This window comes from Phocoena phocoena, chromosome 15 (genome assembly GCF_963924675.1).
Source record: "Phocoena phocoena chromosome 15, mPhoPho1.1, whole genome shotgun sequence".
Lineage (NCBI taxonomy): Eukaryota > Metazoa > Chordata > Mammalia > Artiodactyla > Phocoenidae > Phocoena > Phocoena phocoena.
Genome location: NC_089233.1, coordinates 21,261,906 through 21,277,293, shown reverse-complemented (window position 1 = coordinate 21,277,293; position 15,388 = coordinate 21,261,906). Strand labels below are relative to the sequence as shown.

The window sequence follows — 15,388 nt, the reverse complement described above, 5'->3', positions numbered from 1 at the left end:
ACGCAGGCTTCAGTAGTTGTGGTTCTCCGGCTCTGGAGCGCAGGCTCAGTAGTTGTGGCGAACGGGCTTAGCTGCTCCGCGGCATGTGGGATCTTCCCCGATCAGGGATCGAACCTGTGTCCCCTGCGTTGGCAGGCAGATTCTTAATCACTGCGCCACCAGAGAAGTCCCACAACTATTTATAAATAATATAAATATTACATTAAAACCATCAGATGAGCAACAGAGCAGTACAGTTGGCCATTTCTGAAGAGGATTTTGCCACTGACAAAGTAATTTTGCATTACACAAAGTAATTTTGCATTGCACATTTAAAAAAAGTTATTTTTTAAAAAAAATTTCAGGCATTGAGATGTATTTCATTAAATGTAAAGGAATGCAAGGAATCTCTAGAGTTCACAATTATATTTTCATTAGAAAAGACAGTTATTCATAATTTCACCATGAAAACCTAACACTTCAATGTATTTCCTTTCTGTTTTAATACAAGTGCATATACATACATTACTTCATATTTGGCTTTTTTTGGATATAAAATGATTTCCTTGTGTTTCTATTGTACAGTCTTTATTAATACCCATTTAAATAGCTGTATAACCCACGAAATTGATGTAGCATAGTTCACATAACCATTTCCTTAATGGTGAACTCAAGTTGGATCTTTTCCTACCGCCCCCCACCCCTTCTTTCTGTATTTATATGTAATGCTGCTGCAGTAAATATTTTGGTGCACAAACTTTTTTACTTCTGAGGATTTTTTTCTCCTCATATAAATCTGGCCACGTTTACTGACCTAGGGGTCTGAATATCTTTACGGTTCTTCTTCTTCCCCTTTCCCTTCCTCTTCTTCCTTTTCATCTTCTTCTAAAAACCTTTTTATTACAGAAAATTCCAAGCTCACGAAAAAGAAGAAAACAGATAATAACCCCTGCTCAGGCTGCAGCAAGTATCAACACATGACCAGTTTGTTTCACTCAGATTCCTGTCACTCCTTGGTCCCCGTTATTTCCACGTAAATCCCAGACATCATATTTCAGGTTTGCAAATATATATCTGCAAAAGATAAGGACTCTTTAAAAAGAGCCATACTGCAATTGTCACACCTAAAAAACCTAACCATTAAATATCCAGCGACTACATTGCTGCAGTTGTCCTATCATTTTTAAAATAGTTTGTTTGAATTCAGATCCAAATAAAGTCGCTACATTGTAATTGGTGGATGTGTTTGGAGAGCCCTTCAGCCTCTTTCCTGGCTGCTGTCTCGGAGAGGGGCGAGGGAGAGCGCGTTTTCGCCTGCGTCTTGCACGCTTCGGGATTGTGACCCCCGCTGCGCTCGGTGCCCGGGTTTCCGCTCGGCCGCCGCTGCCGGGAGGTGGGCGCGGTTCCCACCGCCCGCGCGCTGGACTCAGAGCAGCCAAGCGGGGCACCGCAGGTGAGGCGCGGGCGGCTGGGGAGGACCCCGCGGGGCCAGGCGCAGGGACGCGGGCGGGCGCAGCTCAGGCGCTGGGGTCGCGCGGGGGCCAGGAGCTCGACGCGGGCCCGGTGCAGGGAAGGGGCACAAGGTGTGCCTGGGGCGGCGGGTGACAGACAAAGAGAGGGGGCAAATGGCGGATTCAGCGGCTTTAAGGGCTCGCGGGGGCGACGGCGTCATGGGAGGGGGTGGGGAGGAAATTTCCAAGAAAGGGATCCGAAGCCACTTAATAATAGTAAGAAGAAGAAAATGATAATACCAGGAGCAACAACAATAGCATCAGTAATAATAATAGCTACTATTCATCGAGTGTTTATATGTCCCACGCTGGGCTCAGGTTTTTAAACATATTTTACATATAAGGAAAGTTGTTTGCATAGTTTACATATTTTATCTCATGGCTGTTGCGAGCAAGAAATGAGAGTATTCAGGAAGAGCATAGTACTGACTCTGCATTGCATAAATTGATGAACTTTAAAAATGTTTATACAGTCTTTCGGAGGGAGGTACTCTTGGCATCTCCATGGGACAGAGGAGGAAATGCAAGCTCAGAGAGGTCAAGGAATTTGTTGAAGAGCACACAGCTAGTAATGGGTGGTTTAAATGAAAACGGGGGCTTCTATCCCTGAGGTGGCACCTCCCACCTGGAGTTTTAGGTTCAGAGTTACTGAGCAGAGGCTGGAGAGCAGAGCCAGTATGTGCTTGGAATCATTTAGCTCTGGGTTTGGGACCTGGCCCTGCCACCTACTAGCTGTGTGACCTCGGGCAGGTCACTGGACCTTTTAGAACCCGTTTCCTCGTCTGTGAAATAGAAATAACAGTAATATTTGCCTCAAAGATTCTGCAAGGACTGAGAGAGGCAATGTGCATAGAGGGGCACGTGCTTTGTTCTCTCTCATTCAAAGGTTGCTACAATTATGATTACTAGGGAGTCCCGCCATTTGCTTGCTCTGTGACCTCTGCAGTCCACTGAACTCATCTCTGAGACCACGTAAAGTAAACCTTCAGGGCTGGTGGATTGAGTAAATGAATTGGTCCGGCAGATGGAAGATGCCCAGTGACACCAGCATCCTCCTGTCTCTTCTTTTATCACAGAATCCCAGGCCTTCCATTTTGCTCTCCTGACACTAAAAGAGAGGAAGGGGAATGACTGTCCAGAGTCTCGCTATCAGTGACAGAGCTGGGACCGGCACTTAGGCCTCATGCCTCTAGTCCAGAGAGCTCTTATTCCCTTGAGTTCTACAACCCTTGTGAGCCGGGCAGTTCTAACGCCATGGTTTGAAATAAAATCCAAATCCAGTTCAAATAGCCTGGTATTCGACAAACCAGACAAGTTAGCCCACTTTGCATTCATAGTAATGAAAATAGTCTTGTGGGGTTTTATTTATTTATTTATTTATTTATTTGCGGTACGCGGGCCTCTCACTGTTCTGGCCTCTCCCGTTGCGGAGCACAGGCTCCGGACGCGCAGGCTCAGCGGCCGTGGCTCACGGGCCCAGCCGCTCCGCGGCATGTGGGATCTTCCCAGACCGGGGCACGAACCCGTGTCCCCTGCATCAGCAGGCGGACTCTCAACCACTGTGCTACCAGGGAAGCCCTTGTGTTTCTTTTGATTTTTGTTTCTGGGAGAAAATCTCCAAGATAGTGTCTGTAGGTCCGTATGTATGTGTCCATGATACAGACCTTAAATGGAGCTGCTTTGCAGACAGTAAAACTTCATGTACTTTTGAATTGTCGGTTTGTGTCTGGGATGGGATGCCCCAGCGTTGGGGGAGCCTCCTAGCATCTTTGCAAGTTTCATGGAAGATGAAATGTCTCTCATCCCCTGGGTGACCAGCTCATCCTGTTTTGCCTGCACCTTTCTGGGTTTTAAAGCTGAATCCTCCCTGCTCATCCAAAAGCACGAGGTGTTTTAGGAAACCGTGTTCATTTCAGGTTTGTGGTTATTGTTGCTGGTTTCATTTTGAGTTCCTTCAAAGCAGTCCTTGGTTGCCTGATTTTCACCCATCTGCTGGGAGAGGGCCTTTAGGTGGGAAGAGGGGCGGGGTGCGTGGAGGAAACTATCGACCCCCAAATCGCCGTTGCCCAGCTCAGTCCTTTTAATCCTCTTGGCCGAGCTCCTGAAAGAGAGTGACCCGAAGGGCTTTTAATTAAAACCAAATCCCATCCTGGCGATGGGCTGGGGTTTCGTTGGAACGAAGACTCTATGTGCGGTAGAAAGTGGGGCATCTGTTTCAGTAATTGTAAACCCCTTGTATAGTTAATAGGGAGACTGTAGCAATAAGCACAAGAAGCCTCATTGTCTGGGAAACTGGAGAATTGTGAATGAGGCCAATGCCCCAGGGCAGCTGACCAAAGGGAAGGGAGAAAAAAGGGCCAAAGGTTCCCCAAAGCCCCCAAACCAGTAAGAGTTATTATGAGAGTTGAACATACCAGCCTGCGGGGTGGGATTGATGGAGCAGAATGTGTCTACAAAGTGCTTTGGGATCAGGTTCGCTCAAAACCTGTTAGAATGCGCTGCTTTTGGTGTCTGGAGGTTTCAAAAGTTTCAGTTTGTTTTTGCCCTGGGCGGTCAAGTGAGCATACCTGTTTCCAAAGTTGGTTGAGAAGTCCCCATGGGGGATAAAGAATCTATTTACATAACAAGCCAGGCAATAGCAGGGGAATCTGTATTAGAGGGTGCTGGGGCGCCTATAATCTCAAGAAACCATGGGTGTGCATTATGGTGCAAGTTCCCAAGGGGGTGGCATCCTGTGACTGAAGTGGGCCTGGGAGTCAGGCACCACCCTCACCTGTTCTCCTACCAGTCCTCTGGCCACTCCTCTCAGCCCCCTTTCCCAGTTCCTTCTTATCTCTCCACTTACTTTTATGAAAAAACACAGTCTCTCTCTTTTTTTAAATTTTATTTATTTATTTATTTATGGCTGTGTTGGGTCTTCATTGCCGCGCGCGGGCTTTCTCTAGTTGCGGCCAGCGGGGGCTACTCTTCGTTGCAGCGCGCAGGCTTCTCATTGCGGTGGCTTCTCTTGTTGTGGAGCACGGGCTGTAGGCACACAGGCTTCAGTAGTTGCAGCACTTGGGCTCAGTAGTTGTGACTCGCGGGTTCTAGAGCACAGGCTCAGTAATTATGCATGGACTTAGTTGCTCCGCAGCATGTGGGATTTTCCCGGACCAGGGCTCAAACCCGTGTCCCCGGCATTGGCAGGCGGATTCTTAACCCCTGCACCACCAGGGAAGCCCAAAAAAACAGTCTTTTTTGTTTTGCTTTTTCTTTAAAAAAATCATTTATGTGGAAAATTTCAAGCCCATATAAAGGTAGACACAAGAATATAATGGGCCTTATGTACCCATCACCCAGCTTCAGTTGTCAACTTGTTTCATCCATCCCTATTTCCTCCCTCCTGTATTATTTTGAAGCCATCTCAAATGTCACATTTCTTCTGTAAATATATGAGTGTAGCTCTAAAAGTGGGCTTGGCAAACTTATTCAGTAAAGGAACAGAGAGTAAATATTTTTGGCTTCGTGGGCCACACAGCCTCTGTTGCAACTTCCCAGCTCTGCCGTTGTAGTGTGTGAGCAGCCGTAGACGATACTTAAATGAATGAAATGGCTGTAGTCCAATAAAACTGTATTTATGGACACTAACGTTTAAATTTCAAACATGAAATTTTCACGTGTCAGGGAATGCCGTTCTTTTGATTTTTCGAAACTTTAAAAATGTAAAAACCATTTTTAGCTCACGAGCCACACAGAACCAGGTAGCCTTTGAATTTGGCCCTTGGCTTGTAGTTTGCGAACCCCTTGTAGGAGGTCATCGAGAGGACGTGACCGCCTGTTGACCCTGGAGCTGGACTTGGGAATCAGAGCCTCCTCACCCCTCCCCCATCCTTGGAACGTACATTCTGCTCACTGTTCCCACAGTGGGAGCGTTTTCAAGGACGCAGCCTTGAGAGAGCAGTGTGTTGTTGAGACCCTCTGGACAGTATACGTGACTGAGCTCCATTAAGGCCTCTATAACCTTTCTATATTCCGGGGGGCGGGGGTGGGGATCTTGCGGCCCCTCAAGACAAGCTTACTGTATAGCGCAGGGAACTCTACTCAGTATTCTGTAATAACCTTTATGAGAAAAGAATCTGAAAAAGAGTGGCTGTATGTGTATGTATAACGGAATCACTTTGCTGTACACCTGAAACTAACACAACATTGTAAATCAACTCTACAATATAAAATAAAAATTAAATTAACAAAACAAAACAAAAAATCCCTCAATAAAATATGTAACGACAACAACAACAAAGACAGGCATTGTAAGTAGGTCTCCTTGCCTATTACACCTGTCCCCCACCAATCTTCCTCAGTCTCCCCTTACCCTCCCTGTATGGGGGCCAGTGTGTGAACCAACATCCCTCCTTTAAAAGATAAGTACTCCTTTAAAAATATAACCACATTTCTGTTATCAACAGTATTTCTTTAAAATCTTCAGATAACCAGTCAAGGTGCAAATTTCCCCAGTTGTCCCACAGTCTTTGTTTTTTACGGTTTGCTTGAATCAAGATGCAAATAGAGTCTGTATGCTACAAGTAATTGTTATATCTCTTAAGTTTTTTAAGTTCCTCCGTGTGTGTGTGTGTGTGTGTGTGTGTGTCTGTGTCTGTGTCTATTTCTGTCTGTCTCTTTGCAGTATATTTGCTGAAGAAACTAGGTTGTTTATTCTGGGGAGTTTCCTACAGTTCTGAGTTTGCTGGTTGCACCTGGTCTACCTAACATTTTAACCAAGGAATGCTTGGGTCTCAGTCCTTGAAACTTACCCACGTCTCCCTACGCTCACTTTCTTGGTGATCTCATCCAGTGTCCTGGGTTCAAGTATATGCTGACTGCTCTGCATAGATAGCTCCAGTCTGGAGCTCTCCCCTAACTGCAGGCTCAAACACCAAACTGCCTACTTGCTTTCTCCACTCGAACAATTAATAGTCTTCTCAAGCTTAGCTTGTCCACATCTGAGCTCCAGGGCCTCTCCCCCAAACCTGCAACTCCTACGGTTTTTCCCATTTCTCACCTCTCTAGATGCTCAGGCCCAAATCCTTGGAGGTGTCTGTGACTTCTCTGTCTTTTATTCCTCACATTCGGCCTATCGGCTGCACCTTCAAAATACCCCCAACCACATCTCACCGCCCTTACTGCCATCGGTGACTAAGTCATCATCATTGTCATCTCTTACTGCTCTCTCTGCTTTAGCTGTTGCCCCCCTTCAGGTTCTTCTCAACACAGCAGTTGGTGTTATGGAGCCAGTTTTTTAAAAGTCAGAGCACAGCTCTTACTCTTGTGCTAATATCACTTCAGTGGCTCCCATCTCCCTCCAAGTAGAAGTCAAGTTGCTAATGATGACTTAACCTCATCTACTGCTCTCATCCTCTTGTGATTTATTGCATATGTAAATTGTATTCCTAATGTCAAGGCCTTTGCACTTCTGATTCCCTTTTTCTGGAACATTCTTTCTCCAGACTTTCCCATGAGTTGAATTTTGAAAACATCAGTCTGGCTTATTTGTTTATTTAATAAACCCATATGTAGAGCTTTCTTCATGCCAAGCATTGTTCTAAATGATTTACTTCATTAACTCATTTTATCCTCATATGACACTATGAGGTAGGTACCATTTATTAACCGCATCTGACAGATGAGGAAATGGAAGCACAGAGAGATTCAGTAACTTGTCCAACATCACACAGCTACTAAGTAGCAGAGATGAGATTCAATCCAGGCAGTCCTGCTCCACAGTCCATGCTTTTCCTTTCTCATTTGATATCAGCTTCTGTGAGGTATAATTTATATTACAATAAAATGCATCCATTTAAAGTGTAGAGTTTGATGAGATTCAATAAATGTATGTACCTGTGTAACAACCACCAAAATCAAGGTATAGAAATGTCGCCCCAAAGTTCCCTTGTGTTCTTTTGCAATAAATTCCTCCCGCTGCACCCAGTAGAGTCCCAGGCAACTTATTTGTTCTCTGTCACTGTAGATTATTTTGCCTATCATGGAGTTTCATATAAATGAAATCATGCCATATGTACTCTTCTGTGATTGGCTTCTTTTGTTTGGCATAATGTTTTTGAGGTTCATCCATGTTGGTGCATAAATCAGTTTATTCCTTTTCCTGAGTTTTTTTTTATCTTCCATGTCTCTCTTTTACATCTTTATCCTTTTCTCTACTTTCCTGAACTTACAGAATATATTTATAATAGTCATCCGGTCTACTGATTTGATCTTCTGTGTCATTTCTGGATCTCTTTCTGTGGACTGGGTTTTTTTCTATGGTAACCAGCCATATATTCAATTTTTAATTGGATGCTGGACATTTTGGATTTACATTTCTGGATTTTGTGACACTCCTTTAAATATTGTTGGGTTTTGTTCTAGGATGCAGTCTAGTTATTTAGAATCAACTTGATTCTTCCAAGGCTTGCTTTTAAGCTTTGTTAGGGTAGGTCCAGGGCAGACTTTAGGGCTAATTCAGCCTATTACTGAGGCAGTACTTCACTGAGAACTGTCCTTGATGCTCCATGTATTTGGAGGTTTTCCACTGGTAGTTGGGAATTATTCTCCACCCTGGGTGAACTCCAAGGATTGCTCTGCTTATTACTGGTGGTTCTTTCTTCAGCTTCAGGTGGTTTCTTACATGTATAGGCATAGACAGACCAATATTCAGCCAAAGACTCAAGCGACCCTTGTTCAAATCTCTAGAACTTTCTCTCTGTGCAAATCCCTCCTCAAGTAGTCTTCCCTGTGGATTCTAGTTGCCTTGATTTCCCTAAACCCCTACTCTGTCTCCTCAGCTCTGTTGGGATTCTCCTTCTGGTGCTGTGGTCTAGAGACTCCAGGCAGCGAGCAGGGGCACTTACAGAAAAACCTCAGCTTTCCTTCCTAAGTAAGGAAAACCCCAGTTCTCCCCCTCCTTCTCTGTTCTCTTCCTATAAGCCTTTTACCTGTGTGTCTCCTTTACTACTCACTCAAGACACTCAACACAGAACACATCACTTCTGACCCTCCTGGTCACCAAACGTGTGGAGGATTTTCCTTACGCCAAGTGATTCTGTGACACCAGCTGGGTGTCCTACAATTCAACTTAACTCTGACACTGTCTACCTGGAGGTAGCCTCAGGTCCCACAGGTTAAGGTCTCAGTCCCTCAAGACTTCTCCCATCCCACTTCAGACACCAATCTCAAGTAGCAGGTCTCCAAGTTACCCACAACTTCTGTCTGATTTGGCTACAAATCAGAGGTTTCCATGACCATCTCCTCAGGTTCAATTAATTTGCTAGAGCAGCTCACAGAACTCAGGGAAACATTTACCAGCTTATTAAAGGATATGATAAAAGATGCAGATGAATAGCCAGATGAGGAGACACATAAGATGAGGTCTGGGAGGGTCTCAGGTCTCAGGAGCATCTGTCCCCAGGGAGTTGGGGTGTTCACCCCCCTGATGTGAATGTGTTCGTCAACCTGGAAGCACCCTGAAACCCCTATTATTGGAGGCTTCCTCACATAGGCATAATTAGTTATTAACTCCATTCTCAGCCCTCTCCCCTCTCTGGAAGATGGGAGGGTGGGGCTGAAAATCCCAAGCTTCTAATCATGGCTTGGTCTCTCTGGTGACCAGTCTCCATCCAAGAGCCCACCCAGAGTTGCCTCGTTAGAACAAGAGGGCTTCCCTGGTGGCGCAATGGTTGGGAGTCCGCCTGCCGGTGCAGGGGATACAGGTTCGTGCCCCGGTCCGGGAAGATCCCACATGCCGCGGAGCGGCTGGGCCCGTGAGCCATAGCCGCTGAGCCTGCGTGTCCGGAGCCTGTTAAAAAAAAAAAAAAAAGAACAAGAGATACACCTAGTGCTCTTTTTAAAAAATTTTTTATTGGGGTATAGTTGATTTATAATGTTGTGTTAGTTTCAGGTGTATAGCAAAGTGAATCTGTTATACATATATCTGCTCTTTTTTAGATTCTTTTCCCATGTAGGCCATTACAGAGTACTGAGTAGAATTCTCTGTGCTATACAGTAGACTCTTATTAGTTATCTATTTTATGTATAGTAGTATGTAAATGTCAGTCCTAGTCTTCCAATTTATCCCTCCCTCACCTTATCCCCTGGTAACCATAAGTTTATGTTCTACATCTGTAACTCTATTTCTGTTTTGTTGTTTTTTGAATTTGTTTATTTATTTATTTTCGGCTGCGTTGGGTCTTCGTTGCTGCGCGCGGGCTTTCTCTAGTTGTGGTGAGCAGTGGCTACTCTTTGTTGTGGCGCGCAGGCTTCTCATTGCGGTGACTTCTCTTGCTGTGGAGCATGGGCTCTAGGTGCACGGGCTTCAGTAGTTGTGGCATGTGGGCTCAGTAGTTGTGACTCATGGGCTCTAGAGGGCAGGCTCAGTAGTTGTGGCTCACGGGCTTAGTTGCTCCGCGGCATATGGGATCTTCCTGGACCAGGGCTCGAACCTGTGTCCCCTGCGTTGGCGGGCAGATTCTTAACCACTGTGCCACCAGGGAAGTCCCTCTATTTCTGTTTTGTAGACAAGTTCATTTGTAACCTTTTTTTTTAGAGTCCACATATAAGCGATAGCATATGATATTTGTCTTTCTCTCTCTGACTTACTTCACTCAGTATGACAATCTCTAGGTCCATCCATGTTGCTCCAAATGGCATTATTTCATTCTTTTTTATGGCTGAGTGATATTCCATTGTATGTATGTACCACATCTTCTTTATCCTTTTCTTTGTTGATGGACATTTAGGTTGTGTCCATGTCCTGGCTATTGTGAAGAGTGCTGCTAGGAACATTGGGGTGCATGTATATTTTCAAATTATGGTTTTCTCCGGATATATGCCCAGGAGTGGGATTGCTGGATCATATAGTAGATCTATTTTTAGTTTTTTTTTTTTTTTAATTTTTATTTTATTTTATTTTTTAACATCTTTATTGGGGTATAATTGCTTTACAATGGTGTGTTAGTTTCTGCTTTATAACAAAGTGAATCAGTTATACATATGTTCCCATATCTCTTCCCTCTTGCATCTCCCTCCCTCCCACCCTCCCTATCCCACCCCTCTAGGTGGTCTCAAAGCACCGAGCCGATATCCCTGTGCCATGCGGCTGCTTCCCACTAGCTATCTACCTTACTTTTGTGAGCGTATATATGTCCATGACTCTCTCTCGCCCTGTCTCAGCTCACCCTTCCCCCTCCCCATATCCTCAAGTCCGTTCTCCAGTAGGTCTGTGTCTTTATTCCTGTCTTACCCCTAGGTTCTTCATGACATTTTTTTTTCTTAAATTCCATATATATGTGTTAGCATACAGTATTTGTCTTTTTCTTTCTGACTTACTTCACTCTGTATGACAGACTCTAGGTCTATCCACCTCATTACAAATAGCTCAATTTTGTTTCTTTTTATGGCTGAGTAATATTCCATTGTATATATGTGCCACGTCATCTTTATCCATTCATCCGATGATGGGCACTTAGGTTGTTTCCATCTCCGGGCTATTGTAAATAGAGCTGCAGTGAACATTTTGGTACATGACTCTTTTTGAATTTTGGTTTTCTCAGGGTATATGCCCAGTAGTGGGATTGCTGGGTCATATGGTAGTTCTATTTGTAGTTTTTTAAGGAACCTCCATACTGTCCTCCATAGTGGCTGTACCACTCCTAGTACTCTTATCACTTAAGAATTTACAAGGGTTTAGGAGCCCTGTGTCAGTGATGGGTCAAAAACCAAATATTAGAACAAGAGATCCTCCTAGTGCTCTTATCATTTAGGAAATTACAAGGGACTTAGGGGCCCTGTTCCAGGAGCTGGGGGCAGAAACCAATATATATTTTCTATTATCTCACAGTTTCCCTTCTCTCAGGGATCTCAGTCTTGTCCTACCTGTTGTCCAATGTCTGAAAACCTTTGTTTCATGTTTTGTTTGTTTTCTAATTGTTTAAGGCGAGAGAGTTTATCTACTGCCAATTACTCCATCATAGCTGGAAGCAGAAGTCCAACGCATTCCTTATTTATTGATGAGTGGTATTCCACTGAATGGATATACCGTATTTGTTTAAATTTTCATCTATTGTTGAACATTTGAGTTGTTTCCAATTTTTGGAATGGAACTCTACAAATCTTTGTATGGACGTATGTTTTAACTTCTCCTGGGTAAATACCTAGGGGCAGAATTCCTGGATCATAGAGTATTGTATACTTAACTTTATAAGACACAGACAAATCGTTTTCCAGAGTGGCCGTATCAGCAACGTATAAGAGTTCATGCTGCTCCCCATCATCCTCAACACTTGGTGTTGTTAGTCTTTTTAACTTTTAGCCATTCTAGTGTGTATGTAGTGAATTTGTTACCACATCAAACTGGGGTCCGCTTGCCCGCATGCAGCAAAGCCAATCTATTGACCCTGGGTTTTGGTGAAGGAAAGTGCAGCATTTATTGCAGGGCACCAAGCAAGGAGTCCAGGGAGCTAGTGCTCAAAAGGCCCCCCAATCCCCAAAGTCTTTCGGGGAAAGTTTTTTCAAGACAGGGTGAAGGAGGGGGATTTGGGGTGTGTGATCAGCTCATGGACATTCTTCTGATTGGTTGGTGGTAATTGGGAGTCGATATCATTAACCTTCTGGCTATAACCGGTCTGTGGCCTATGTGCTTGTGGGCAACATAAGTTTACTTCTTCCACCTGGTGGGGGTTTCAGTATCTGCAAAACAGCTCAAGGGACGTGGCTCAGAATACTATCCACAGTCCTGGAGGAGGAGCTAAAGGTCCTTGACTTTAATGGCTAAAGTATTATTATTTTGTCTTGCTTGACTCTTTTCCTTTTTATGCGTGTTCTCACTTCCCTGGTTAAATATATTCTTTGGAACTTGGGGAAGGCCTAGGAGGCTAAAATCTTTGTATAGACAAGAGGCAGGTAGAAGGGAGTGTGGGTCTGTTTTGGGAAGGCTCCATACGGTATGGCTCAGTTACAGTACCTCATAGGGGTTCAGTTTGCATGTTCCTGGTCACTAATGATGTTGATAAGCTTTTATGTGCTTATTGGCCATACATTTTTTTTTTTTTTTTTTTTTTGCGGTATGTGGGCCTCTCACTGTTGTGGCCTCTCCCATTGTGGAGCACAGGCTCCGTACGCGCAGGCTCAGCGGCCATGGCTCACGGGCCCAGCCGCTCCGCGGCATGTGGGATCTTCCCGGACCGGGGCATGAACCCGTGTCCCCCGCATCTGCGGGCGGACTCTCAACCACTGCACCACCAGGGAAGCCCAAATGTATTTTTTTTTAAATGAAGTTTAAGTTTATATTTTTTCCCTATTGGCTTGTTTATCTTCTACTTACCGAATTTTTAGAGTTCTTTTCATATTCTAGATATAAGTCCTTTGTCAGATATAACAGAATCCATGCTTTTAGCTGTTGCTTTTTGTTTGATTGAGGGGAATGAGAAGTAGATGTCAGAATATAAACAGGCCATTGTAGAGTGAGGAGAGATGATTGTGTCTTATAGTAGCATAGGGTTTAGATGGAGCAAAGTGGATGGAATTTAAAATTAAAAAAAAACACCTCAAGGAATTCTGGGTCTATTTTTCCCCCTTTTATCTTCTGAATGTTCCTAAATATATTTACAGATACAACCTGAATCAAATCTGAATTTTTCTTTGCTTGAATTAACTACAGGAGAATGTCTCAGGAACCTAGGACATACTCTCTTTTGCTGTTCCTTTTTCTGATCCATGGAGTGGCAAGTCATGGAGTTCCAGATTCCCGGCAGGGTAAGTCCCGAGGGAGGAATCATCTGTCATGGATTCCACACATCTTAGGGAATGGAGTGGGGTTAGATCAATTTAGGTACATGATGCCGCAAAGTGTTTTGAGATGTGTGCGTGCCTGTGTGTGTACCCACGTAAGTGTAGAATTTTCAGGATCATTCTGAAAGGGTTTTTCAAACCAAGGTTTTTTCACACTGGCACATATGCTCACAAGTATAATTAAAATTCACTAAAAATTTCCTTCACGAGTAACCTTTTCAGGGGCTCTTTTCTTAATACATATTTGTATTTTTGAGGGTCATCCAGTTCAATTCTATTTATACATTCAATGGCTTTGTTGCAGATTTGCCTCCTTTGTTGCAAAAAATGGCGGTGAGTATCCATTTTATTTTAAACAACATCCTCTGTACTGGAGCTGCCGACTTTTGGATGTTATACTCGACATTATCTCTTTGCCTTTTAGGAAGAAATAATAGATGGAAGCTACCTGAATGGTAATGTCCCTGCTGTCCCTGCTTGTTGCTTCTAAGAATTTCAAACAGAATGCGCCTATGATCTCTCTGGAATGATTCCTTTTTAAGTTGTCTTTTCATTTTATTTCCATTGTAGCATTGCTGGATCTCATACAGTTTCAAAGGTAACTCATCCTAAAGGGGAGGGGAAGGGATGGAATAGACGTTTAATAAAAATTCTTAATGGAAGTCTCTTAACTATAAAAAGTAAAATGTACTCATTACAAAAAATATCACCCAATGAACAAGTGCTTTGGAATAGATACATTCGTTCAACACAGTTTTGGCCCCCTCTGCTCTAGCACAAGAGCTAACATTTACTGACTGCTTACTATGTAGCAGGTACTATTCTAAGTGCTTTTATGCATAGAAACACATGTAATCTTCCCAAGCCTCCCCCTCCTCCCACCCAAATAGGCCCTATTGTTACCCCATTGGACAGAATAATGAAACTGAGGCCCAGGGAGGTGATTTAAGGTCACACAGCTGGGAAATGGTGGAGCTGGGGTGTGTGTCCAGCAGCCTGGCTCCAGGATTCACTGTTACTTTGCTCTCACTGTCACTTTATATTCTGTGTACAGGCTGGTGTTAGATACCAGGGATGTGGAGCAGGGCACTAGATAGTCCTATGGAAAGACAAATATTAACAGATAATTCTAATATAACAAGTACTATGAAGGAGAAATGGGAGCCTTGGGGCCCCATGACAGGAGCACTTAATTATATTAAAGTAGAAGATCCCCATAAACAGTCTTCTCCCTAAGGTAACTCCAGTTGATAGCTTTGGATATATTCTTTCAGGCTAAAATTTTTAATCTAGCTATCTGTCTATCCATCTATCTATGCATCTATAAAAAATGTGACTATAAAAGGCCTTCTAACTGTTTAAGGCAGGAAGATTTATCTACTGCCAATTATTCCATCACAGCTGAAAGCAAAAGTCCACCTCACTCCTTTTGTCTGGATGAGTGGCATTCCATTCCATACCATCTGTTTAACATTTCACCTGCTGTTGGATATTTGAGTTGTTTCCAATTTTTGGCTGTTATGAATGAAGTTGTGCATTTTCTATGTGTTGGTCAATGTTTTAAGCACTTTACATGTGTGAACAGATTTAATTCTCACAGTTGTTAGCTGTATTACACAGAAAGGGAAACCGAGGCACAGGACAATTCAGTAAACTGCCTAAGGCCGTACAGTTCAGTGGTAGAGCCAGGATTCAAACCCAGGTTTCGAGCCTACAGTCCTAACTATGCTATTTCAGCCTCTCATGGTATACAAAGCATCTGTTTTTTAAACTTAATATAGTCAGGACACCTTTCCAAGTCAATCTGTTTGGATTATTAATCTGAGTGGATTGTTATGGGATTTAGAATATAGCACACAACTTCAAATTGATCATTGTCTTTGAGAGACTGGTATGCAGGCTGATTCCTGGAATTGGAAACTCTCCCTCACTGTGCCAAGGAAACACATCTCCTACCTCTAAGCACAGAGTTCCTAGCATCCCGGCCCATCTTCATTGTCCGTTCTGAACCTCGGTCCCCTGATCACTCAGCTAGTAGGGGAACTGCTCATCCTAGGCGAGCCTGTCACCATGACCTTCTC

General features: G+C 43.7%; 1 protein-coding gene across 1 annotated transcript in view; it reads left to right on the top strand.

The window, feature by feature from the left end:
• Positions 1-13,180: 13,180 nt before the first annotated feature.
• The window catches only part of OTOA (otoancorin), a 60,048-nt gene continuing 57,840 nt past the window's right edge, over positions 13,181-15,388 (top strand). Inside the window, exons 1-4 of the mRNA XM_065892388.1 lie at positions 13,181-13,271; positions 13,612-13,640; positions 13,732-13,762; positions 13,878-13,905. Coding sequence (XP_065748460.1) covers positions 13,181-13,271; positions 13,612-13,640; positions 13,732-13,762; positions 13,878-13,905 — 179 coding nt within the window. The remainder of the gene's footprint in view (positions 13,272-13,611; positions 13,641-13,731; positions 13,763-13,877; positions 13,906-15,388) is intronic.